Raw genomic sequence first — 27,520 nt, 5'->3', positions numbered from 1 at the left:
TTGGGGGTGGAATTGAAAAAATGACTAGACAAAGGCATGGGACTTTTTAGGGTGAGAAAATATTATGTATTTTGATAATTATAATAAACAAACTTAAAAGAAATCTAAAACACAAAAACCCCAACTTAATTATATAAAGACGAAACTTTCTAGAAATGTAGTTAATCTCTATCTTCTTCCTCCATTTAAATGTGCTTCTAATTACAGCTGGCATCAGACTATACCAAATCAATGATGATTATTTTAAATAATTCTCACATTTGATACAATCAATAGAGATCTTCATTTTTCTTGCCCAATGCCCCTTTCTGGATGCTGGGGACTGAACCCTGGGGACTGAACCCTGGGGACTGAACCCTGGGGACTGAACCCAGGGAGCACATGTTACACCATGAGCTACACTCATAGCTCTTCTCTTACTCTTTTATTCACCTCATCTACAAAGAGCCAAAAGCCTGAGTTTTCAGGCTGCAGTTTCTGGTATCTGAGCCACTGTTTTCTGGTATAAAACCAAGCTGACAGCTCCTGCTGATCACCACAGAATACAAGTTACCCAGAATGTAAAGCAGAAGCTGGCTTTACATTCTGAGACTCAAGGAGAGGTGTACAAGCATAAAGGCAAATGAAAACATGATACGAAAGAAAATGAAAAAAAGGAGGCCAGGCAAGTTTGGGAGACTTCATCATCAGAGCAATGGGACAGGAGAAGATTGTGGCAGGATAGTGGCTCTACCCGCTGGGACATCACAGCTCTTCCTGGGCAAAGAATATTCCCTAATTCTAGAAACCAGGCTAGTTGGGCATGGTGGTACATGCCTGCAATCATGGCCAGCCTAAGCAACTTATGGGGGCTGGGGATGTGGTTAAGTGCTCCTGGGTTCAATCCTTGGTCCAAACAAACAAGCAAAACAAACAAACAACAACAACAACAACAACAACAAAAAGCAAAAAAAAAAAGCAAGAAAGAAAGAAAAAAAGAAGCCAGGCTGACAAATTCTCATCAGTCACCCACTCACAAACAACACTGTGGTTAAGCCTGCCCCTGGACAGTTAGGGGAGACATGCATGATGATGAGAGGATGTGAGGCACACAGAGGCTGCAGTAATGAACTCTGCCTGGAGGGCAAGCAGCCCAGCCTGGAAGGAGGCATCTAAGATAGGTCTGGGCTTCAAAGCTAAGACTTTTCAATAAGGTGATATTTCACCTCACAGTCAGCAAACTTAAAAATACTCAATGTCCTCTTGAGAAAATGGGAGTCCTTACCGGGATGGCACTGGATAACACCTTAGGCTGGGCAAACAGTTCAGGTTCCTGGTTTTGCTGCATAGACTGAAATGTTTAATAAGAAAAGATGAACAGATATAGTAAGTTTCAATTAAGAAGATTTCCTAGTTACTGGTGGAAAATCTCGGTTAGCAATAAGGAACAGTCCAGACATTATGTAGAAATGTAGTTAATCTCTATCCTAAACTACTGAGGGAAGAGGCTGACAGCATCCTTGTGACAATGCAACCAGTGACTCGACTCCACAAGGAGACGTTCAGATGGACTGCTCTCTTCATTTCCCCTGAGAAAAGGGGGATGCAGAAAGAGCCTTTAAGGTGACTCTCAAGAAAAGCTGCAATCTGTATCTTAAAAGAGCTGAGGACACGGACTGGGGCTGTAGCTCAGTGGCAGAGCGCTTGCCTAGCATACATGAGGCACTGGGTTAGATCTTTAGCACCACATAAAAATAAACAAATAAAATAAAGTCATTCTGTCCATCTACAACTACCAAAAAAAAAAAAAAATTAAAATAAAGGTATTGTGTCTAACTGGGGAAAAAACAACAACAACAACAAAAAAGAGTGGAGGACAGCCCAGATCTATTTCTACTGATAAGCATCAGAGATAAGACAGCCTGGCAATCTGATGCCTCTTTTTTGCCCGCTGTTGGTGCTGCAGATCAAATCCAGGGTTTTGCATGTGCTAGGCATGCGCTCTACCATTGAGCCACATCACAAGCCCTTTTATATTGAGATGGTCTAAGTGAGTTGATGAGGCTGCCATGGAACTTGTGACCCTCCGGACTTAGCCTCCCCAGTAGGTAGAATTACAGGCATGGTCCATCACTGATGCTTCTTAATGGGGTTATTTAAATTTGAACAGGTGGGGGTTGAGGGAGTGGTTCAATGATAGAGCTCTTGCCTAGCACATGTGAAGTCCTGGGTTTGATCCCTGGTACCAAAAATAAATAAATAAGCTGGGCATGGTGGCGCACACCTGTAATCCCAACAGCTCAGGAGGCTGAGACAGCAGGGTCTTGAGTTCAAAGCCAGCCTCAGCAACAGCAAAGTAAGGCCCTAAGCAACTCAGTGAGACCCTCTCTCTAAACAAAATACAAAATAGGGTTGGGGATGTGCCTCAGTGGTCCAGTGCCCCGGGTTCAATCCCTGGAACCCTCCCTCCCAACAAAACAAAACAAAAAAACAACAATAACAACAACAAAAAACCAACGGAAAAAGATGTGGGCTGGGGTTGTGGCTCATCCGTAGAGCTCTGGCCTAGCATGTGCGAGACGCTGGATTCAATCCTCAGCACCACATAAAAGTAAATAAATAAAATAAAGGTATTGTGTTTTGACTACAACTTAAAAAAAAAAAACAAAAAAAACAGGGTCGGGATTGTAGCTCAGTGGTAGAGTGTTCGCCTAGCATGCACAAGGCACTGGGTTCGATCCTCAGCACCACATAAATGTAAAATAAAGATATTATGTCCACCTAAAACTAAAACTAAGAAATAAATATTAAACAACAACAACAACAAAATCCAAAGCCAAAAAACAACCCAAAAAACAAACGAAGGCCTTTGTAGTTTCATCTCATCCAATGAATACCCCCACATGCCCCAGTGCTCCTGCAACTACCTGAAGGGGAGCAAGCACCATGTTGCTCAAGGAGGCTGAGGCTGCTGCTCTTGCTGCTGCTGTCTTAGAGGGAGGCTCTATGAAGCTCTCAGGTGTGGCTAGCTGGCCAGATGCTGCAGGAAAACTGGGTGCTATTGCACCTTTCCCAAGTGGCTGTGTCTGTATTTGGTCATGCTGTGAAGTCAACCTGAGTTTCTGGAGAAGATCGACGCTTGGGAGGGCTGTGCCAGTTGTGTTCGTTATGCTTAGTGGGGCTCTGAAGGGGCTCTGGCTGGCAATGAGACTGGTGTGGCTTAGCTCAGGGACTGGCTGATGTAGGAGTGGAGACCTCTGTCTAGGCGTGGTCTTCACTGCCTGCATCATGGTGCTGTTGCGAGGTAAGCTGGGGGGAACCTGTGCAGTAGGAGCTTCAGCTGGCAGAGTAGGACTGAGAACAGGGCTTAAGGGGATCGTGTAGCTCGGGGCATGCTTTTCACTGGACTGTGAGATGGAGGCAGGAGTAATTAGCACCGGAGTGGTGACTTCAGGTTGGACTGTGTGGTGGGTGGTTGAATGGACACCCAGGTTTTCCAACTGAGAAGTTCCTCCTGGTTGCTCAAAAGAACACGGTAGGAACGAGCTGGGCTCTTTCTGGGAGGTATCTCCTGGCAGCTTCTCCACTTCTTCTGGATCCAGGCCCACAACTGCTGGCTGTTCCTTTGGCAAAGAAGTTCCAAATAACTCTTCCACTGTCAGATGTTTGTGTCCAGTTGGAGCAGACTAAAAAACAAATGAAATCACCCAACAAAAGAAACTTTTGGAAATCAGTATTAAGTGAATTTCTTTTCTAGCTACCAAAATAATTTACAGAAACAAGGACAGATGGATTCTGAAAATAAGGACTGGAACAGACTGAAGGTGTTTTGTAAGTTTGAGGCCAGCCTGGGCAATTTAGCAAGACTCTCAAAAAATAGAAAGGGTTGTGGATGTAGCTCAATGGCAAAGTACTCTTGGGTTCAAATTATCTTTTATTTTTTTGGCAGATGGATATAAGGTAAAAGGGCAATTACCTCATTACAAAGCTAACTGTGCTAATTGTACCGAATTGCTCCATATTAGTAACACAGGAAAATGATATCAGAGAGGACAGAGTGAACAAATGCTGATCAAGTGATTAATTTTTACTGTTCTGCACAAAAAGTTAGCACTACATCTTAGGGACAGGGTCCCAAATACTAGAAAATAAACTTAATTATTTAACTGCAGGTCTTTCCCCCATCTATTCCCAAATCACAGAATCCGTAAGAAAAAGCAAAGTACTTAAATCTTGAAAGTTTAACATTTATATATATTTCAGTAAACTGGATTAATAATACAACTGCAACTATTCAAAGGAAAAATATTTATGCATGCCATTTGTGAGCTTTCCTGTACCTTCAAGCAGTATGGCCATATCTGTCCTTTAACTTTTGTTTCCTGAGTACTCACAGGGTGCCAGGTCCTCCTTTGACAAAGGCATGTAAGCAGGAAGTTCCATAGAACATATTTATATTCTAGAGGGAGACACATCTAAATACTTGGAAAACACAAGCAGCTTCAATTTATAGTTTTACTCCTAAAATATGTGAAGCACTTAGTTTTTTATGTATGTGTATATATATATATATATATATATATATATATATATATGTGTGTGTGTGTATGCTTATACTGAAAATTTAATTCACAAATACACATGATTTTCAGGGTTTCAGAAAGCCTGGAAGGCCCAGAAATATACTGCATTTGAAGTATCATAGTACTCAGTATATACACACACAGTATATGTTATTTAGCACACAGGATGATATTTAAGGTATCATAGCACTATGGTATGATCTTATTTCTACTGGAAACAAAATCAGTTTTTCCAGGCAATTGTTTGTTTCATCCATCTGATAATTGATGAGTTTAGCAGGTGCCAGGCACTGTGCTGTGACTGTAAGGTAGGGAAAACAGGCAAGCACAACTGGCCACATGGGGAGGGGAGAAAAAAAGCACTGCTTGGGCTGCACAGTGTCTGAGACACAATGGGGATCTGGACTTTACCCACAGAGCAATGGAATGAGCCACTCAGCTATATGATAGGATGTACACGACGAAGGCCATGTAAAGGAAAAACTGGAAGAGTGAGACTGAAGAGAGCCGGACTAAGGTCCTGGCAGAGAAGATGATGAAGACGAAGGAGTTTGAATGGAAGGAACCAGTGGCTGAAGAGGAGGCAAGAAGACACCCTGGTATCTCGGTACTGTGTGTCAGAAAAGTCCAGAAAAGTCCCCCAGGTAGAGGGAGGAAAAGCTGAGGTGAATTCTGAATACATCTGAGGCCTTTATGCATCATCTGGAACCTGGAGGTACTGATCTGGAAGTTATTAAAAAATGAAAATGGCTATCCAAGTCCAGAAAGCACATGTATTCCCTCAGGAGACTATAGGGACAAAGCCTCAGGGCCCTGCCAACCACCAAGAGGCAGCCAAGCAGCACTGCCACTGCCAGGCTCTATGTCCTCCCAGCTGTGTAGCCTGGGGAGTCACTCGCTCTTCTCTCTGAGTCTCAACTCCCTTATAAAGTAGGGAAGGCTGAGATGGGACGTGGAAATGTAGGGAACCCAACACATAAGAAGTGCTCATTTAGTGTTAGCACTCATAACAACAGTAGAAAGTAAGTTCCTCCAAGGCAGAGGCTGTCTTTCTCATTTATTCCCTGATCATTACTTTCCTTCCTGTTGGACTTACTGTTAAGCAGCACCACAGATACGAAAAGTATACAGTAGAGGCTCAAAAATACTCTCTCACAACCTTCTCCTGGTGTATGATGGGGTGAGGGTGAGATCCCCTGTGTCAAGGGCAAGAGGACCAGCACATGGGACTGACGATACAGAGGAGTTTGCATGTGAGACAAAAAAGGGAAGGGAATGTTAAGGGAATGTCACTTTGTATTTTCTCCTTGATGTGAGGACAGTGTCATCTGTTGGGTGAGAGGTGGCAGGGCAGGTCTGAGTAGGATGTGGAATAAGTGTTGTGGAGCAAGAGGCAGAAGCTCCTCCAATTGTAAAAACCATAGCTTCATGTAAACTACTCTATTTTAGGAAATATTCAATAAAGATAATTCTATTAATATTAAAAAGCTAACAATATGTCTTGACAAGCTGATGTGACAAGAGGCTTTGTTTAAGTGGAGAAAGTCTTAAATGGCAAATTCAGGACCCCACTAATAAGACTCTCTGTCACAACACTCTCTAGCACTTTAAAGAATTTTCCAGATTTGGAATCTCACATCAAATATATAGCAGCACTAACATCTAATTATAAACTGGATGTAAAAAAAAAAAAAAAAAAAAAAAAGCTAATGATTTTATATGGTTCAACTCCCTCATATTTTTACTACTACTTTATCACCATCTATCACACCCTGGGACTATTCTGAAGAAACTTTAGGATCTTTTTCAGGAAAGAAATATTTTTGTTATATGAAAGGAAGAGATCAAACAACAGGACATGCATCTGATACTTGACAAAAGGTATCAAAATATGTTGGCCTTTTCAACAAATGGTACTGGGAAAACTGGATATCCACATGTGGAAGAATGAAACTAGATTCCTATATCTCTCACCCTGCACAAAAGTCAAATCAAAGTGGATCAAAAGTGGATCTAGGAATTAGACCAGAACCTTTGCAACTACTAGAAGAATAAATAGGATCAACACTCCAGTATACTGGCACAGGCACTGACTTCCTTAATAAGACTCCTAAAGCTCAAGAAATAAAACCAAGAATCAAGAAGTGAGAAGGCATCAAATTAAAAAGCTGCTTTCTTCACAACAAAGGAAACAAGAGTGTGAAGAAAGTGTACAGAATGGGAGAAACTCTGTCAGCTACTCCTCCAATAGGGGATTAATATTCAGAATATATAAAGAACTCAAAGAATCCAACACACCAAAACCCAAATAATCCAATCTATAAATGGGCAAAAGAACTAAACAGATATTTCTCAATAGAAGAAATACAAATGGCCAACAAATATAGGAAAAATGTTTGAAATCCTGGCAACCAGGAAAATGCAAATCAAAACTACATTGAGATTTCATCTCACTACAGTTAGAATGGCAATCCTCAAGAATGCCAATAATAATAAACACTGGCAAGGATGTGGGGGAAGAGGTATGCTCATACATTGTTAGTGGAACTGCAAAATAGCATATCCACTTTGGAAAGCAGTACGATCCCTTCAAAGACTAGGAATAGAACCACCATATGACCCAGCTACACCCCCCCTCAATATTTATCCAAAAGAACTAAAATCAGCATACTGTGTAGTGATATAGGCACACCAATGTTTATAGCAGTATATTCACAATAGTCAGGATATAGAACCAGCCCAGATACCTGTCAACAGATGAACTGAAAAAGACAATGTGGTATATATACACAGGTAAGTTTTAATCAGACATAAAGAATAAAATTATGGCATTTGCTAGTGAACAGTCAGAACTGGAAAACATCATGCTAAGAGAAATAAGCCAGACCCCCAAAATCAAGGGTCAATCTTTTTTTTCTTATGCAGAAAGCTAGATAAAAATGGGGGCTGGGCAGATCCCATGAAAACAGAGGGGAGATCAGTGGAGTGAAAGAAGGCAGTTAAGGGGGAGACAAGAAGAGTGGGCAAAGGGAGGAATTATGGAATTAAACTGACAAAATTATACTATGTACACATATAAGTATATCACTGAAGCCACCTTTAAGTATATTTATAAAGCACTCCAATTAAAAAAAAGACAGTAAGTAGAAGATCAGTAAAACAGAGGAAGCAGTGGTGGGAAAAAGGAAGCACTGAAGATTAAAATGGAGCAAACTATTCCTGCATGCATGATTATGTAAAAATGAACACTACTATTAGTTTAACTATAATACACTATTAAACCATTAAAAAACAGAAATTGCCAGGCATGATGGTACATACCTGCAATCCCAGTGGCCTGGGAGGCTAAAGCAGGAGGACTGCAAATTTGAAGCAACTCAGTGAAGCTGTAAGCAATTTAGTGAGTCCGTGTCTCAAAATAAAAAAATATAAAGGGGATGTGTCTCAGTAGTTAAGCACCTCTGGGTTAAATCCCTTGTACCAAAAAAACCAGAGAAACCTCTTGGTGAAATATACCTCAGGCTTGACCACAAAGCAAAAAACAACAAACTAAGCAGAAGTAGTCTCAAGGGAGTTTTAATAAGTGAACTGTGAAAATGAAATGGAATTAACAACTGAGTTGTGAAAATGAAATGGAAAAGACTGTTAAATTTGAATAGTATAATTTATCCCTCAACACTAGATGGCACTATTACTAAACAAATGTAATGCCTGTGTGTAAGGGGCTGATATGGATTTGAGTTAATTTTAGGCAAACAAACAGCTTCTGATAATCAAATCTCAACATTTTATCATGTTTTTTTGTTTGTTTGAATTTGGCCCCAAAAATGAAATTGTATTTTGTTATTTATTTATTTAGCAGTACTAGTGATTAACTGAGGGGAGTTCTACCACTGAGCTACATCCCTAGCCCTTTTTACTTTGGGACAGGGTCTCACCAAATTGCTGAAAACAGGACTTGAACTTGCAATCCTTCTGCCTCAGACTCCTAACTCTTTGGGATAATAGGCATGAACCACCACAGCACCCAGTAAAAATGGAATTTTAAAAGTATGTTAAGAACTGAAGGAATAATAACAACATCAGCACTATTTACATTAGAGAGTACACTTCCCTGAGTATCCACTTGAATTCTCAATGTTTGCAGATCCATCACTGGTGCTGTTATTGAAAGACTGAACATTTTATGGCCTGTCATACTCATTTTTCATCTTTCAATGAAATTGAAAAAAAAAATTCTTAAAGAATTTTTCTGGTCCATTTCTTCATAGTAACTCTTTGAGTTTGGCAGTGCAAGAAAAAGGAAAGGGGAAGTGACAGATCCACTGAACACTGTTGGCTGACAAAGTACAATGGAAGGAAATCTATAAATCTGGCTCTGAAAAATACATTAAGAAAAACTAAATTTATAATAAAATTTTTATAATAGAACCATACTTAATGTAAGTTTCACTGCCAGCATCCTAAATCCTGGTAGTATGGGAATGTAATACACAAAATCTGCTTTAAATTAATTACTTAATACCTAAAAATATTATGGATACATTGCTGATGGGAATGTAAAATAGTACAGCCTCTGGAAAACACTTTGGCAGGTTTTTAAACTTTTTTCTCGGGGGTGCTGGGGGTTGAATCCAGGAGCGCTTTACCACTGAGCCACATCCCTCAGCCCTTTTTATTTTTTGAGACAGGCTCAACTAAATTGCTGAGGCTGGCCTTGAACTTGCAATCCTCCTGCCTCAGCCTCCCAAGTGACTGGGATTACAGGCATGTGACACCATTCCTGGCTCAGTTTGGCAGTATTTTAAGGAAAAATGTATAATTACCAAATGATCCAATGTTTCAATTCTTAGGCATTTATCTCATACAAGTGGATATTTATATTCATGAAAAAAGTTGTAAACAGAGTGGTAGATAAAGTGGGGCTGGATTCATCATTGTACACTTTATGAATGTACTGAAATATACCGAGCCCCATTAATATGTACAATAACACGTTAAAAACAAGACAAAACAAAAAAACCCTGTACCAAATATTCCTGGTTGAAAAGTGGTTAAACAAGCCAGGTGCAATGGTGTATGCCTGTGATTGCAGCAACTTGGGAGACTGAGACAGGAGGATTGCAGGTTCAAGGCCAGACTCAGCAATTTAGTGAGGCCTTAAGCAACTTAGTGAGACCCTGTCTCAAAGTAAAAAATCATCATGTTCAGATGACTGAAAAGCAAAAACATCAGAGCTGAGGGGCATAGTGGAGGAAAGCTGTTCATCTCATGGCAACTGGGAAGCAGAGAGACAGGAAGGGGCTGAAGAAGGGTAATAGTCCCTAAAACCACATCCTCAGTGACCTACTTTCAATAACCATGCCCCAACTGCCTTAAATTACCACCCAGTAGTCCAAATTCTTATTTTTTTTTAAATATATTTTTTAGTTGTAGGTGGGCATAATACCTTTATTTTATTTATTTTTTTAATGTGGTGCTGAGGATCAAACCCCGTGCCTCAACGTGCTTGTTGAGTACTCTACCACTGAGCTACAACCCTGGCCTCTAGACCAAATTATTAATCCATTAAATGGATTAATCCACTGATGAGGTGACAATCCAATAATTTCCTAAAAGTCTCTGAACCTTGCTGCACTGAGGACCATGTTTTCAACACTTGAGCTTTTGGGAGGACATTCCAGATCTAAACCATAACATCAAATGATCTGAAAGTTTGGACTCTTAAGCATTTCACCCAGAGAAATAGAAATTTATATTCACACAAAAATATGTAAATGGAGGATTTGGGAGGTGGACTGGATAAAGGAGGCTTTATTTATCAACCCAAATTATGGGTTTTACTTGATATGGTTTTTTTATTAGACCATCAATTATAAAGAGAACTAATTAATTCAACAGTCACAAGACCAGATTTTAAGAATACATATAGCAATGAAAAAGGCAGATAAAACTACCTGCCCTCATGGAGTTTATATTTTGGTGAGCATGAGAAAAACAGTAAATAAAGAAGAAAAACCATGTTAGCTAGTTAGAAGACTTAATGAGAAAGCAAAACAAGCAGGAGGATGGGGAATGAAAAGGGCTGGTGTTTTACACAGGGTAGGTAGAGAAGTCCTCACCTACATGAGGACATTTGAGATCAAAAGGAGGAAAGAAAGCAAGACAGCCCTGGGAGGAAAGTACTCTAGGCCAAGGGGACAACCAGAACAAAGGCCTGTCTTGAGGCAGGAGCATGTCTAGCACTTGAGATAAGGCAAGAGAGCCAATGACATGGAGGCCAAGTGAGCAAGGCAGAGGGGTATAGGTATAGTTGATGCCACAGGTAGAGAGGTCAGATCATGCAGGGCCTTGTGGGCCATTGCCATCTCCTTGGCTTTTAACTGAGTGAGGCAGGACATCACTGGAGGGTTTTAAGTAGAGGAATACACTTAAGGTTTCCTCAGTATTACTCTGGCTGCTGGGCTAAGAATAGGGAAGGTAGAATTAAGGACAAATTTGAGAGACCTGACAGGAGGCTACTGCAAAATCCAGATCAAAGAGTATTATATGGGGGCTGGGGATGTGGCTCAAGCGGTGGCACACTCGCCTGGCATGCGTGCGGCCCGGGTTCGATCCTCAGCACCACATACAAAACAAAGATGTTGTGTCTGCCAATAACTAAAAAATAAATATTAAAATTCTCTCTCTCTCAAAAAAAGTATTATATGAACTAAGGAAATTACCTAGATGGTTGTCATTATGTTGTCACACATAAGACTTGGTCAGATAAGTGACAACTCAAACTTGCACTGCAACACAACCCTTATAAAATGTTTCTTGTTTTGTTACTCTAAACAAAGCTAGGGCTTTAACTGTACAAACCTTATCTTGTGACCCGGAGAGTGTCTCTTCTAGTGTCTCAGTGCTTCCCAGATTGGAGAGTTGGGTGCTTGGCTGTAACCCAGGGCTGGAGATATTTGAGTCGCCCATCTGATTCTTAAAAAAAAAAGATTAAGAAAGTACATCTTGTGAAAAAAGTTCATCATCTATTATTTGGTTCATAAAGTAGGTGAACAGAAATGTTACATTGAAAATAAGGAAAAGATCCCCCAAAATGTTTGCTCTGAATTCTCAAGTAAATAATTTATATAATAAAATTTTTATAAAGCTGAGCACCTAATTTTAGACAAGAGTGTTAGCCACAATTGTTATTTTTAATCACCCTTTAAGGAAAAGCTAATGGTATCACTCAACTATTTATTCTCTTGTAGTTTGTTGTAAGTTAACATGATAAAATTAACTCTTTTGGGTTGGATAGTTCTATTTGTACACCTACCTCCACAGACAGGATAGAAAACAATTCTATCACTCCAAAAAAATTCTCTGGGATGGGTCCCATTGTAGTTATGCCTTCTCAACCACAAGTGGTCTGTTCTGTCCTACAGTTTTATCTTTTAAAAAATGTCATATAAATGGTAGGTAAGCAGAATGCTTGCTTCTTTCACTTAACATAATGCTTCTTAGATTCAGCCAAGGTGTCATATGGTATTAATGGTTAATTCCTTTTTTATTGCTGAACAGTATTCCATTATATGAATATATTATGACTTAACCATTTGGTCATAGAATATTTATGTTATTTTCATTTTTTGATCATGAATATAGATTCAATAAGTTTTGTATGAAAAAAAGTTACATTTCACACAGTGGCATGTACCTACAATCCCAGATACTTGGGAGGCTGAGGCAGAAGGATTTCAAATTTGAAGACAGCCCTTAGCAATTTATCCAGACCCAATCTTGAAATAAATAAAAAGGCTGTGGATTTAACTCAGTGGTAGAGCACTTGACTCATATGTGTAAGGCCTTGGAATCAATCCCTAGAACTCTCACCCAAGAGTTTTATTTCTCTAGGGCAAAAACTTAGGAAAGGTAATGGTGGGTCCCATGGTAAATAAATTTTTTCTTCCAAAAGTTTTATATTTTTTTTATATTTTACACTTAGATCTATGACCCAGTTACAGTTGATTTTTGTATAATGGATACATTTAGGTTGGGGTTCACTTTTGTGGGTATGTGCACATATATGGACATCCAACTGTTTCAAATTTAAATTCTAATTTGTATATAACAAAAAAAGTGAGAATATTTTTGTTTTTAGAATCCTCAACCAGCCAGGTATGGTGGCACATGCTTGAAATTCCAGTGAGGCTGTGATAGGAGGATCAAAAGTTTGAAGCTAGCCTCAGCAACTGAGTGAGACCCTGCCTCAAAATAAAAAATAAAAAGGACTGGGGAGATGTGGCACAGTGGTAAAGCATCCCAGGTTCAACTGCCAGTACCAAAAAAGAAAACAAAACCCCCAAACAAACAAACAAAACCCCCAAACTAATGATCAGATAGACATAAAATTATGAATTTTTGGAAACTCAAGTTATATTTGGGCTTATGATCCAGCACTGTCCATGTCAAAACACATGATGGGCAGGGGGAAGGGGCGGCTCTCCAAACTTCAGTTCTGAGCAGATAATTTTCTTGATACCATACTTCAAAGACATGATGCTTAGCCTAGGAATTGGTACTCAAATGGGTGGGGATGTAGTTCAATTATGGAGTGCCCCTGTGTTCAATCCCTGGCACCCACCTCCCCTGACAAAAGGCTCCATAACAAATTCTTTTATTATGTATTAATTTTCTATGCTTGCTAGGGATCAAACCTGGGGGCTAGGCAAGACCTCTACCAATGAGCAACACTCCCAGATCACATAACAAGTTTCATAAGACGGAAGATGTCATGTTAAGAAACAAAAAAAAGTTGGGAACTTCCCTATAAAAATCCAGGTTTGTCATTTTCACAGAGAGGCTGAATGATAAGTCATGTGACAGTCATTGGCTGGGGCTGAGCTTCAACTGAACCTTTACCCAGAAACGGGTTCTCAAGTCTGCCTTAGTTCTGCTCTGGCCCACTTTATTCACTACCATGGCTGACCTGCCTCTTCAGGCATTTGAGTTTGCAGTACTTGTTGTTACATCGTACTCTAATAAATTCTTATGGATTTTACGTAGTTTTGATACTTGTGCAGGGCTTTTGTGGATTTTTTAAAAAATATTTTTTAGTTGTTGATGGACCTTTTTATTTTTATTTATTTTATATGTGGTGCTGAGAATTGAATGCAGTGTCTCACACATGTTAGACAAGTGCTCTACCACTCAGCTACAACCCCCAACCCTATTTTATGTGTTAATGATGTCATTCAAGCTTTGTAAAATTTAGGGGGAAATGCATACTCACAGAGAAACCTGATAAAGGATAATTTTTACAATATTTGGTAAAAAAAAGATTGAAAATCTTTTGATCTACCACTTCAATAATTTATCCTAGGAAAAATTAATTCTACATTCTATACTTAGTTCCAAAGTCATATTGCTGAGTTCTTTCTTTCTTTTCTTTTTTTTTTTAGTTACTGGGGATTGAACCTGGGGCACTTAACAACTGAGCCTCATCCCCAGCCCTCTTTGTTTTATTTAGAGATAAGGTCTCACTAAGTTGTGTAGGGCCTCCCTAAGTTGCTGAGGCTGGCTTTGAACTTGTGATCCTCCTGCCTCAACCTCTGGGGTTAAAGGTGTGTGCCACCGTGCCTGACTCATTAAGTTCTTAACAGAAAGATCTGGATCTAGGGCACTGTTTATAGAAAGCACAGAAGGATACATAATAAAGTATTAGCAGCGATTATTTCTAGGTGATGAAATTATAGTATTTTATTTTTTGTCTACTGTAGTTTTTAAGTATGAAAATTTCTACAGTAATATGTAGTACTTACATAATAAGAAAAATAATGGTGCTCCTTCCTTTTAAAGAATAAAACTCCTAGCCTTAAATTTTATTTTTTATTTATTTTTTTGGCAAAAATTAACTAAAACAAAACAAAAACCTGAACAAAATCCAGGGTTAGGGGCTGGAGATGCAACACAGTGTTAGAGGACTTGCCTGGCATGTGCAAGGTTCTGGGTTCCAGGACCAAAACAAACAAACAAACAAACAAACAAACAAAAAACCAAACAAACAATCCAGGAGTATAGCTATGGCTAGAATCAACTCAAAAATGGGCCAACTGTCAAGGACTGTGGTTTCAACTATCTTTCACTCCATTAAAAATAGGAAAGTTGGTTAAAAGGAACTATAGGATTTATAGATAAAATTCTTATAGAATTTTATTTTTTAAACAGTGTATTATAAATTCCCCACTCAAAAGTCTGTATTTCAGTCCATTATATTATATACATTGGACAGGGGAGATTCAGAGCTGGGATCAAATCCTATCACTGAGGCCTTGCTTACACCACTACTGTCTGTGTTTTCTTTCTTTCTTTTTTTTTTTTTTTGGTAGTTGTAGATGGACTGCATGCCTTTATTGTATTTATTTTTATGTGGGTGCTAAAGATCGAATCCAGTGCCTCACACATGCCAGGCAAGTGCTCTGCCACTGAGCACCCCCACCTCTACTCTTGACTCTGCCAATCCCCCAAGTCTCTACCAAAGATAAACAAAGGGCCATCTGGAACCACGTGCAGCTGGTGAGAGTCTATCCAAACACTAAGATATGGATCCATGGGTCACTGCTAATACCAGCTCCATTTGGTTAGATGACAGGCAAGTACAGACAAAAAAACCAAAAATGCTTATTTAGGAAAGTTCCACCTATTTACAATTTTCAAAAACAGCAGACATTAAAGGAATTGTCAGAGTTAACTAAACCTTTGTTCTGTTCTAATCTAACTTTAGACATTATTTTTTTTTATTCTATACTGTTGAAGAATTTGACTTTTGCAATATTTATTTTTATTTTTTTTAGAGTTTTTTTTTTTTTTAAAGAGAGAGAGAGACAGAGAATTTTAATATTTATTTTTTAGTTATTGGCAGACATAACATCTTTGTTTGTATGTGGTGCTGAGGATCGAACCCGGGCCGCACGCATGCCAGGCGAGTGCACTACCACTTGAGCCACATCCCCAGCCCCGACTTTTGCAATATTTATATAACTAGAAATCAGCCAGATTTTTAGATTGCTTACATGATACTGGATGTTTTTAAAAGCTTTGTGTAAAAAAAAAAAAAAAAAAAAAAAATTGCTTTGGGGCTGGGGGGTGCTGCTCAAGATGTGCATCATTCAGGGGTCTGTTCCCAGCATGAAAAAGGAAAAAATATGAAATAGAAATGAAAAAACTTAACTCAGTGTTTAGTGAGGGATCCCCTCTTTTTTTTTCAAATGTAAGGTAAGCTTTTTTTTTTTTCCCCTTCCCTTTTTTGGGTGGTGCAAGGGATTGAACCCAGGGCCTCCTGCATGCCTGGCAAGCACTCCACCATTGAACTATACTGACAGCCCTAAGGTAACCTATTAAAAAAAAAAAAAAAAAAGATTCTTAAAATATATTCTCGATGTATTAGAGTTGAGAGCTTTTCCAATGTTTAATTTCCATACACACATAAACTATTCCTATTTCTCCATGAGACACTGATGAATTTGAGACAAGTAGAAACTTTTCATGGGCTTGCATGTACATTTCTCCATTCAGGAAAAGAGACTGTTTTTGTGGTTAAATACAGAAAATTTATCATAGTTTATGGTGAATATGACTCTTCCTTTCTAGAGAAAACTGTCTTCCAGAACACTTTTTTTCAAGCTTTGTTCCCTGAATTCCAGATTCTTAAGATATTAAAGGGTAGTAATTGAGAAATGGTCCTGGTAGTGAAATTGCTCAGTCTTGAGTACTGCAAAGCCAAGAGGATGCAAGGAGGAGACACGCTAACAACATTTCCTCAACTCTTTAGCAACTTGAACCTTTTTTCAAAGATCATCTGGTATTACTACAGAAGCTAGTGCTAAAGCAGAACTGTTTGGGAAACATGGGCTTAGAAGGTGCTTTTTTTTAGTTGTATATGGACACAATATCTTTATTTTATTTATTTTTAATAGAGGCAAATGCTCTACCATTGAGCCACAATCCCCACCCCTAGATGGTGCTTTTTCCTCAATTTGTTTCCTGAAGTTTTGGTAAGGTGAAGATGAAATTGGGTTAAGAGAATCAAATTTTAGTGAGGAATAAGGTGACAATTTTAATTCTGTTGAAATAAAAAACAGCCATAGAAAGCTTCAGTCTCACTCCAGTGAAGCGTGGGGCATAGAGGTATTGATGTCAAGTGAAAAGTAAGGATAGTTCCTCAGATATAGGCAAGCCTTCTATATACTGTCAAGAAGAAGTGTCCACTTCTTGGCACACAGTGAACTCATAAGCATGCATTGAATAAATTAACTAACATACTATAACTTCCATATTATCCAACTTTTGGAAGAAAATTTTTAACATCTAACTTATAAGGTAAAATGTAAAATAGAAGAAAAAGACAATACTGCTTTTGAGAAAATTATCAGTTTCAGGTAAAATTCCAAATTTTAAATCTGGAATTTAAAATTCTTCATGAAACTGTCTATCCACTACCAATTATAGATCATGAATATACATTTTAGTAATATGAAGTGCAAAATATTAGAGTACTTCTCAAAAATCTATGTAAATTCCTAAAGACTATTCAGCATCCAAACTGAGGCTGCAGGTGTGAAAAAGATGTATAAGTTTTTCCAGAACTACTTGATGTGGGCCAACTTCTTTCCTCCTTTTTCTTCCATAGTAATTTTGCTATTATTATTATTATTTGGATTTTTTTTTTGTGTTGTAGATGGACAGAATGCCTTTATTTTATTTTATTTTTCTGTTCAATTTTATGTGGTGCTAAAGATCAAACCCAGTGCCTCACACATGCTAAGCAAGTGCTCTGCCACTGAACTATTTTGCTATAATTATAAGTATAGGAAAAAAGCATTCTAAACTTTCCTATCCAAACAAGTACTCTCAGGTAATAGATTTCTTACCCTTCAGACTTTACATGCTTTCTTTTTGGACCAATTATTCCTGTTGGCTCTGGAGATAACTTATTCAGTCCATAAAGCCTTCTTGCAGGCCTTCTTCCCCCCAACACCTTCTGGTCTTCCCTGGTCAGCACCTGGAGCACCTTACCCTTTCATACTCATCCTTGGCTCTGCTCAGCATCTCTAGGATGTCGATGGGCCTGTGGTCATTGCAGCCATTGGCCTGGCTGGGACTCTGTTTATCTCGAGCAGCTTGCTGGGATCGCCTTGTCTCTTCTTCTACCACACTAAAGAAGGAAAACCAGGTTTTAGAGAGAAAATTTGACCCAAGAGCTCTTGAAGTTCATCTTCTGAAGACACAATAACAGTGTCACATAATGATACTGTCTTTATAATACATAACACTGGAAAGAGTTCTCATTCCAGAAATAAGGAACTTAATTACAGTTTCACCACCTCATTAACAACAGTGCCAACCAATATATTTCACATTTAAAGACAAAAATACAGAATTCCTTTCTGGAGGTGGTGGAAGTATGTACACTAAAAATTCCACCGAAGGATCTTCTTTTATAAGCAACTCAAATGCAGTCAAACTAAATGATAAAGTAAATGTGAAATTAACCATTTTATCAAAACATAGGAAGACTGCACAGTTGAATAACACTGTGGAAAGCTTGTACTGACACTAAGCTAGCCTTGAAAAAGATTTCTGGCAAATCTTCTGAAGTCAAATGATAGCACTACAAGTGAACAAAAGGATTGCCTTATTTTCTCTCTTCAAAATCACTAAGTGGGTGACTGAGATTAGTGTGGTTCTGGGAATGCTCTTTATTTTGACTGGAACTATTTGAGCTAATTAAACACCTGAAAAGCCACAAATCAAGTAAAGCCTCAGATTTTAAGAACGACATTGACAGCACACCTGTAATCCCAGTGTCTTGGGAGATTGAAGCAAGAAAATCACAAGTTAGCAAGACCCTATCTCAAAGTAAAAAATAAAAGGTCTGGGGATGTAGCTCAGTGGTAAAGTGCCCCTGCATTCAACCCCCAGTATAAATAAAGATAAAAGAATGATACTGATAGGGGTAAGGACTTCAAATCTATCTATAGGCTTTCATTTTTAAAGAATATTCTCTCTTCCCTGCATTTGAAGCAATTACAGCAAAATGTTAGGAATTACAGGTTGGTGGCAAGCACATAGGTAGTTTATTTCCTATATTTTCCTTCAAGGTAGGATAATATATTTTAATAAGGCAACTAATTTTTTTTTTTTTAAACTCATTTAGGTTTCAGTCTCAACTTGAATGAATAAACCCTGCCTGTCGTGGGATTTTATGGGAACAGCCATGACTTGGTGATTATATTAACAGAAAACTTGACAATGATGACGGGCAATAAATCAATTCAATAATGAAGGGTTTGTTTTTATGGAATAGGATCAGGACAAGAATAGACTATTCACTGCCAGTTTATGGCTTCAAAACAGCCTACCCAAGAACTCCCAATTATTATGTGTGTGGTGGGGAGGGACATGATGTCTCTTTTATTTAAAAGAAATAGGTTAAAAAATCTTTAATTTTTTTTTTCTTTTGGTGGCATTGGGGATCAAACCCAGGGCCTCTCACATGCCAGGAAAGCACTCTACGACTGAGCAACATAATTTTGGTTCAAAAGAATATTTCTAATAATCACCTCTATTCACCTGTGAACAGGCTATCTCATGAAGTTCACTACTGCTAAAAGCAGAAGCTGTCAGGAGTGGTGTAGCAGGACTCTTACATGAGTGATGCTTAGACTCTAAAGGCCTCTTTTAGTTCAAACTTAATGAGAGATACCCTTGCCTCTCTATCTTCCTCTCTAACACCAAAACATGCCCTTAGGACTCTAAGATCAGGAATAAAACTCACTTTCATGAGTTCTCCAAAAAAATCTTACACACATACACACACACACACACACACACACACACACTCTCTCTCTCTCACACACATATTTAGTTGTAAATGGACACAATACCTTTATTTATTTTTTTTAATGTGGTGCTGAGGATCAAACTAGTGCCTCACACATGAGAGGCAAGTTCTCTACCACTAAGCTACAATCCCAGTTCCTGAGTTCTCCAAATTTTATACCATTTATCTGAGCAAACATTCTATCAAGTATTTGTTAAGAAACAGTTTCCAACAGACTAGATTCCCTCTTCAGGAAAGTCAATGTTATCTGAATGTAGTGGGTTTTCAACTTTGCCGCTGACTAAAGAAAATATCCCAAAAGACCTAGAAGTTCATTCAATTTCCTACATGACTTCTCAGTTTTTTATGTGACATTTTTCCTGCCTGAGTTTATTTTTTTTTATTTATTTCTGCAGTGCTGGGGTTGAACCGAGGGCCTTGTGTATACTCAAGCACTTTACAACTGAGCTATACCTCCAGCCCCTCCAATTTTACAAACATCTCTTGGAATCAATCAATTTCTTAGAAAATTTTTATTATATTGTGGCTGTCAAAAGAGTCATGAGAAGAATTATATTTAATGAGTACTGTAAGACATGCTTATTTATTGCAGTGCTGAGGATCAAACCCAGGACCTTGAGCATGCTATACAAGCACTCTACCACTAAGCTATGTACGTCCCCAGTCCAGATACATTTGTTTAGATGCACACTAAAAAAAAAAAAAAATTGTACCAGTATTTTTGGTTATCAAAGTGATATTCTGAATTACGTAGAACATACAGACATATGGAGGCAGTTTTATTTTATTTTGGGGGGTTCTGGAGATTTAACCCAGAGGCACTTTACCACTGAGCTACGTACCCAGCCCCACCCCTTTTTTTATTGGCAACAGAGTCATAAGTTGCTTAGGGTCTTGTTAGGTTGTTGAAGCTGGCCTTGAACTTGAGATCCTCCTGTATCCACCTCCTGAGGTGTTGGGATTATAGGTGTGCACCACTATGGCCGGCTATTGGCAATTTTAATACAATGAAAAACATTCCATTTTATCTTTGGTGATTATAAAGTCATTTATGGTAACATTTATAAGGCATTATCTTTCTCTATAAACAGGCCAGCTCTATTTTTTAAAATACTTTCATTTTGTTTCTAGTAAAACAAGCTGACAGTATGAAAGAACCTCAAATATTCTTCTCCCTCCCTGCTTCCTTTTTCTACTTCCTCATCCTATTTTAGGGTTCAATACAATATTTTCAATAGGTCTCAGTTTTTAGCTTCATTTGCCATCTGAAGTCTGGTATTAGGGGGTGCCACTTGCCTTTAAAGAGAAAATAGTTGAAAATAATTTTCTCTGTACATGTTAGGGCTCAAGGAGCCAGATTCTCTCATTTAGGGTCAAAATGCTGTCATGTTGCAGGAGAATATGTGAATATGTTAATATACTCCTAACTTTAGGTATTTAAGACAAATATTCTGGATGAATCAACAAACCACATGTGTTTTCTAGTAACCAGAAGAGTCAGCTGCCTTCACTGATACTTTCAAAATTAAAAACAAGTTGGGTATGATGGTGCACACCTGTAATCCTAGCTATGGGGAGGCTGAGGCATGAGGATCTGAAGTTTGGGGATTACAAGGTTGAAACTTACCAAGACCCTGATTCAAAATAAAAATAAAAAGGGTGGGAATGTAGCTCAGCGGCAGAGTGCTTGCCTAGCATGTTCAAGGACCTGGAGGAGAAAAAAGTGATCAAGCGCTGTGTGTACAGCTCAGTGGTACAGGGTTTGCTTAGCATTTTTAAAGCCCTAAGGGCAATTCCCAGTAAACACACACACAAAAATGATCATCAAAGCAATGCCTTTGTTAAGATCACGAGACGAAGTCCTCATGATGGCATCAGTGGCTTTATGAGAAATAATGCAGACCTGCACTAACATGCCTGCTCTCATATGATGCCCTCCTTCATGTTATGATGCAAGAAGACAACCCTCCCCTAGATGTTGGTACCATGCTCCTAGACTTAAAAATCATACACCTCTATTCCTTATAAATTAAATGAACCTTTTTTTCTGAAAAACAGATAAATCTTTTTTAGAGGTAAGAAAAAAGAGGTTCTAGAGAGCCAGCCCTTTTTCTAATAAATAACTACAAGTTCACAGGGAGAGATGCTCTCCAGGGTGAACATAGTAATAAACATGAGCCTGCTTTCTGAGCTCATAGCCAGAGCAGACAGAGTAGGAGGCTGATAAGCAACCAATCAGGACATGCCAGGACATTCCTGGATTACAATTTGGCTTTGGCTATGTGTACCTTTCTTATAAAAATGTAAACTGAAAACTGAAGTTTGGGGGTTAACTACTTATCTATGCTTTTAGGGCAATTAATTAAAAATTAGAATGTTAAAAAAAAAAATTAGTACTGTTTTCTTCCATACATGCAGTATAAACCTTGCAGGAGAGCAAAGGGAATTTTGATTTGACAGATGGGGAAGAAAGATCTACATTTCTGAGAATATTTAAGCAAAAACTGAAGAGGAGGCAGAGGTACACCAGAACACATTGTCCATGCAGCACTGTCCAAGTTCTGTAGCCCCTGAAGCTCCTTCAGAACCACAGTGTCTTGGGCTCCCAGAATACAGACTGGCAGTCTAGTAATATGGATAGGCCACACAAGATATTTTCTACAGGCTAGCTTGAGAAAGGACATGAGTCACCCTTTAGAACATTAATTCAATGAAATTTTCCAAATTTCAAGATTTTGGGTTTGTAACAAAATCTTCTGGAAGATAATCTGTTAGTGGATTGGGGACTGCTAAACCTAGTCTGTGTCAAAAGCAAGTTTGCTTAAAGGAATTCAAATGGATGTGTGCAGGAGTTTTCTTATAGGCCACTGAATATAGTACCATCTGTTACAGTGGAAATTTGGATAGCTACTGCATATGCTGGTCAGGCTGTGCACTGGATTAGCTGACAGCCTCTGGAGCTGGGCAAGTTGGTCGCCCTAACTTACAGTAAAGTTTTGGTTAAATTATGAATTGTTGGACCAGATATGATACAGTCATTATAAATACAACTGAGGAAAATTTAATGCCTTGACATTAAAGCAGAGTATATAGCATGAGGCTATTTTTCTAAAAAAAACAATCCACATATCAACCTGATGTATTCATGAAGAAAAAGACTGCAAACAAATAGACATTTGCAAACACCGGAAGTAGTAGAATTATAGACAAGTTCAGAGTTAGGTTTTTCTGCCTTTTTCAAATTTTTGGCAATAAAAAGGAAATCAACATACTTACTCAGCCATGAGTTTTGCTATGCGGTGACAGTCATTCTTATCATAAAACCAGATACTGTATATTGACACTTGAAAAACAAAGAGAAAAAAAATGATAAGGGGAAATAAGGTTTTAGCATTTGTATATATATAAAAATAATAAATCATCACCAAAGAATATCACTGAATTTATCATCATACCCTCATACTGTTAACAATCCCTCTAAAGAGAGAAAAAATAAAACAAACAAAAAAATCCCCAAACTCCTCCCTTCCCAAACCCTGTTTAACAAATAAGGACAGGTAAAATATTTAGATAAAAACTGCAAAGAATAGTTGATTTTAGACATTATTATCAGATCTCATTAAACTTAGAAAGGACACTAAAGTTTAAGATTTACCATTATTTATGTATTATCAAGAAGAAAAAAGATTGCCAATAAAACTAAAACTAGATCAATATAATTGATTTTAAGACGTATTCCAAATTGATATTAAAATATGAAAATAGGTCTTAAAAAATAAAAACCAAGTTCTGTGGCTATCAAACACCACAATCTTTTTTTTTTTTTTTTGTATGAGTAAACCCAAGAGTATTTAACTACTGGGCTACATCCTCACCCCTTTTTATTTTTTATTTTGAGACAGGGTCTCACTAGGTTGCTTACAGCCTCGGTAAGCTGCAGAGGCTGGCTTTGAACCTGTGATCCTCCTGACTTGGCTTCTTGAGCCTGTGGGATTACAGGTATGCATCACCATACGTAATCACCATACCTGTAATCCCAGAATTTTTATGAGTCTCTTGAATCCTAAAATACAGAATAAAAACTATGTTACAGTAAAAGTGAAGTTTTAATAAAAAATAACAGCTTTACATCCAAATTCAGATCAACTGTTACATGTGATGTGGACTGAGCTCAATCACTCTTCTTTTACCATCTTTTTTGTTCCTCGTATGCTGACCAGCACAAATAGTCTTCAAAAAGTATTAGCTGTAAGATAAATGACCCTTATTTTTAAAGATGACAATATATAAAATTAATTGTATTTTTTTGGATATGGTAGGTAGAAATCCTAAAGATTCAAGTCACAATAAACATGTAGATGGGTAAGGCTTATTGCTACCATGTGCATCCATCATGAAACAGCTTGCTCAGCTTATTCCTCCTTTGATACTTAAGATGATGCTCTGGCACAGGAAGGGTGGGTATCATTATGCTTTTTTTTTTTAAAACAAACTTATTTTGAAACAATTGCACTTTCACATACAATTAAGTCAACTCTCCCAATGGTAACATTTTACAAAACTATGGTATAATATTACAATCAAGATACTGATATTCATCAATGAAGTTATAGAATACTCCCATGGCCACAAGCATCACTGGTGTCCTTTTATAGTCAAATACACCTCCCTTGATTCACTCCCAGTTCTGACCCCTGCCAAATACTAATCTGTTTTCCATTTCCTTCCTTCCTTTCTTTCTGGTAATGAGGATTGAACCAGAGTACTCTACCACTGAGCTACATCCTCAAGCCTTTTTATTTTGAGAAAGGGTCTCATAAAGTTGCTGAGACTGGCCTTGAACTTGTGATCCTACTGCCTAAGCCTCTGCAGTCACTGGGAACAGTGCCAAGTTAATCTGTTCTCTATTTCTATAATGTTATCATTTCAAGAGTGTATATAAATGAAATCATATAGTATGTACAAGGATGACTTTTTCTGACTCAGCATAATTCCCTAGAGTCATCCAAATTGTTGCTTGTCTCAATAGTAGTTGCTCACTCCCAATAATATTCCATGGTATAGATGTTCCATTGTATTTATTCACATATCTAAGAACCAGTTTTTGTTTATTATGAATAAAGCTGTTATGAATTTGTGTACAGATTTTTGAGTGAAGATAAGCATTTATTTCTCTGGGTTAAAAGTCCAGGAGTACAGTTATTGAGTCATTATGATAGCTGCAAGTTTAGTTTATTTATCTATTTTTTTAAAAAATATTTTTTTTAGTTGTTGCTAGACCTTTATTTTATTCATTTACTTATACATGGTGCTGAGAATTGAACCCAGTGCCTCATACATATAAGACAACCACTCTACCACTGAGCCCAGCCCCTATTTATCTATTTTTCTTTTTGTGGTACTGGGGATCAAACCCAGGGCCTCCAACATGCTAGGCAAGTACTCTACCACTGAATCACACCACCCCCCTTGTCCCATGTTCAGTTTAATAAGAAATTGGCAAACTGTTTTCCAGAGTGATAATGTCACTTTACACATTCCTATACATGCAAGAGTGATGTAGTTTCTTCACATCCTTGCATTTGTTGTTACCACTGCTTTTTTTTTTTTTTTTTTTAAGCTATTCTGATAGGTGTATGGTGATATTTCAATATGTATTTTTGGTGGTGGTGATGATACTGGGGATTGAACCTAGGGGTGCTTTGCCACTGGGCTACATCCCGACCCCTTATCTTTCACTTTCAGACAGGATCTAAGTAGCTTAAAGCCTTGCTAAGTTGTTGAGCTTGGTCTGGAACATGCAAACCGCCTGCCTCAGTCTCCTGAATTGCTGGGATTACAGGTTGTCACTGCATCTGATTCATTATGGTTTGAATTTACATTTTCCTAATAGCTAATAATGTTGAATATATTCTCATGTGCTTTTTTGCTATCTCATATCTTCTGTACTGAAATGTCTTTTGACTCTTCTAATTAGATTTTTTTTCTAATATTGAGCTTTGAGAATTCTCTACATACTTGATACTAGAACTTTGTTGGAAACAGGGTTTGAAAATATTTTCTCCCAGTCTGCAGCTTGTTCTTTTATCATTTCAGGAATGTCCTCTCAAGGCAAAAGTTTTACATTTTCACCAGGTCTAATATATCAGTTTTTCTTTTAGTGATCTTGCTTTTGGGGTCAAGTCTATGAACTCTTTGCTTAGCATTACTTCCAAAACTTACGTTATTTTTCTTTTGGTCTAATATACCAGCATTATTTGTTGAAAATGATAACCTTCCTCTGTTGAGGGATCTTTCAGATTTTTTCAAATATCAGTTGGGCATATTGTATGGGTCTATTTCTGGATTTTTAAATTCAGTTCCAATTATTTGTTCCTCTGCCATTACCACACTGTTCTTGGTTACTGTAATTACAGAAGTAGGCCTTAATACTGGGTAAAGCAGTTGGGTGCCATGGCACATGCCTGTAATCTCAATGACTTGGGAGGCTGAAGTAGGAGGATTGCAAGTTTGAAGTCAGCCTCAGCAACTTAGTGAGACTCTATCTCTAAATAAAAAACAAAAAAGGCTAGAGATGTAAATCAGTGGCAAAGCATCCCTGGGTTCAATCCTTAGTACCCCTCACCCCCTACCAAATTGTTCAGACCAATTCCTTCCACATTATGCTTCAAGATTGTTTTAACTTCTAGGACTGGGCTTTCCCATGTAAATTTTAGAATAATTTTCTCTATGTCAATGAAAAAAGCTGCGTGGGTTTTGATAAGAAATGTATAAAATCTATGGGTCAATTTAAGGACAATTAACATTTTTACTATGTTTAGTCCTTCAAAACACAAAAGCAGTATTACATTTATCTATGCCTGATGTTTTTTGTTGTTACTTTGTAATTTTCAGCACACAGGTCAATCCTGTACATGTTGATACCTGAATTTACTTTGCTTAGGAGTGGTTATAAAAAAATATACTGATTTTTAACTTTGTTTTCTACATTTATTAGTATATAGACATGTAATTGGTTTTTGTGTGATGATCTCATATCCTGAGACCTTACCAAACTCAATCATTAAGCTCTGTGAGTGTATACAGTTATGCCATCTGATTGCCTTCTTCCCAAATCAGTAGGCATTTTCTTTCTTAGCTTATGGCAGTGGCTGGAACTTCCAGTAATGTGCTGAATAGCAGCGATGAGAATAGCTAGCTATCTTCATCTTTTTCTTGATCTCAGAGGAAAAGCATGTAGTTTAGGATGTTAGCTCTAAGTTTTTGTAGGTACTCTTTATCAAGATGAGACCATTCACTTCTTTTAACTCAAAGAGTTTTTATCATGCTGGGTGTGGTAATGTAATCATGTATCATGTGGTAATGTAATGTATCATGCTTGTAATCCCAACAACTCAGGAGGCGAGACAGGAGGATCACAAGTTTGAGGCCAGTCTCAGCAACTTATCAAGGCCCTAAGCAACTTAGTGAGACCCTGTCTCAAAAAATAAAAACAAAAAGGGCTGGGGATGTGGCTCAGTGGTAAAGCAACCCTGGGTTCAATCCCTCATATAAAAAAAAATAATAAATGTGCATTAGATTTTGTCAAATAATTTTTTTGCATCAAAATGATATTTATTTTATTTCTTCTTTAACTTATTGCTATGGTATATTACATTAGTTTTCAACACTGGACTAGTTTTCTATTTCTAGAATAAAGCCCCCCTGGGCATTGTATATGCTTATTTTTAATGTATTGCTGAATTTGACTTTGGAATATTTGGTAATGACTTCTTATGTCCAAGTTCATGAAAGAAATGATCTGTAGTTTTATTTTCTTGTACTGTCTTTGCCTTGTTTTGGTATCAGGGTAATTCTAGCTTTATAAAAACAGTTGAGAAGTTTTAATTCCTTTTGTATTTTCTGGCAGAGACTGTAAAATTTATGTTAATTATTTTTAATTCTCTGGTAAAACCACTTGGGCCTGGGGATTTCTTTTTCAGGAGCTTTTAATACATTCACAGATTCAAATTTCTTTAATGTTTGCAGCACTAATCCTGTTATCTATTTTCTCTTGTTTGAATTACATAGTTTG

The 27,520-nt window shown here is 37.8% G+C and overlaps 1 protein-coding gene across 2 annotated transcripts in view; it reads right to left on the bottom strand.

Annotated features, from left to right (window-relative positions):
• Positions 1–27,520, bottom strand: part of Dcp1a (decapping mRNA 1A) — a 52,938-nt gene that overhangs the window by 5,256 nt on the left and 20,162 nt on the right. Inside the window, exons 4-8 of one of the 2 annotated variants that reach the window (XM_015494427.2) lie at positions 22,723–22,789; positions 17,619–17,757; positions 11,427–11,540; positions 2,907–3,665; positions 1,265–1,330 (exon numbers count right to left, since the gene is read on the bottom strand). In XM_015494427.2, the coding sequence (XP_015349913.1) occupies positions 1,265–1,330; positions 2,907–3,665; positions 11,427–11,540; positions 17,619–17,757; positions 22,723–22,789 (1,145 nt within the window). The remainder of the gene's footprint in view (positions 1–1,264; positions 1,331–2,906; positions 3,666–11,426; positions 11,541–17,618; positions 17,758–22,722; positions 22,790–27,520) is intronic. The other variant, XM_048801131.1, reaches the window with a different exon arrangement.

The sequence above is a fragment of the Marmota marmota genome, unplaced genomic scaffold (assembly GCF_001458135.2).
Source record: "Marmota marmota marmota unplaced genomic scaffold, marMar, whole genome shotgun sequence".
Taxonomy (NCBI): Eukaryota; Metazoa; Chordata; class Mammalia; order Rodentia; family Sciuridae; genus Marmota; species Marmota marmota.
The sequence above is the reverse complement of the archived record's forward strand: the minus strand, read 5'-3'. Positions and strand labels throughout refer to the sequence as shown.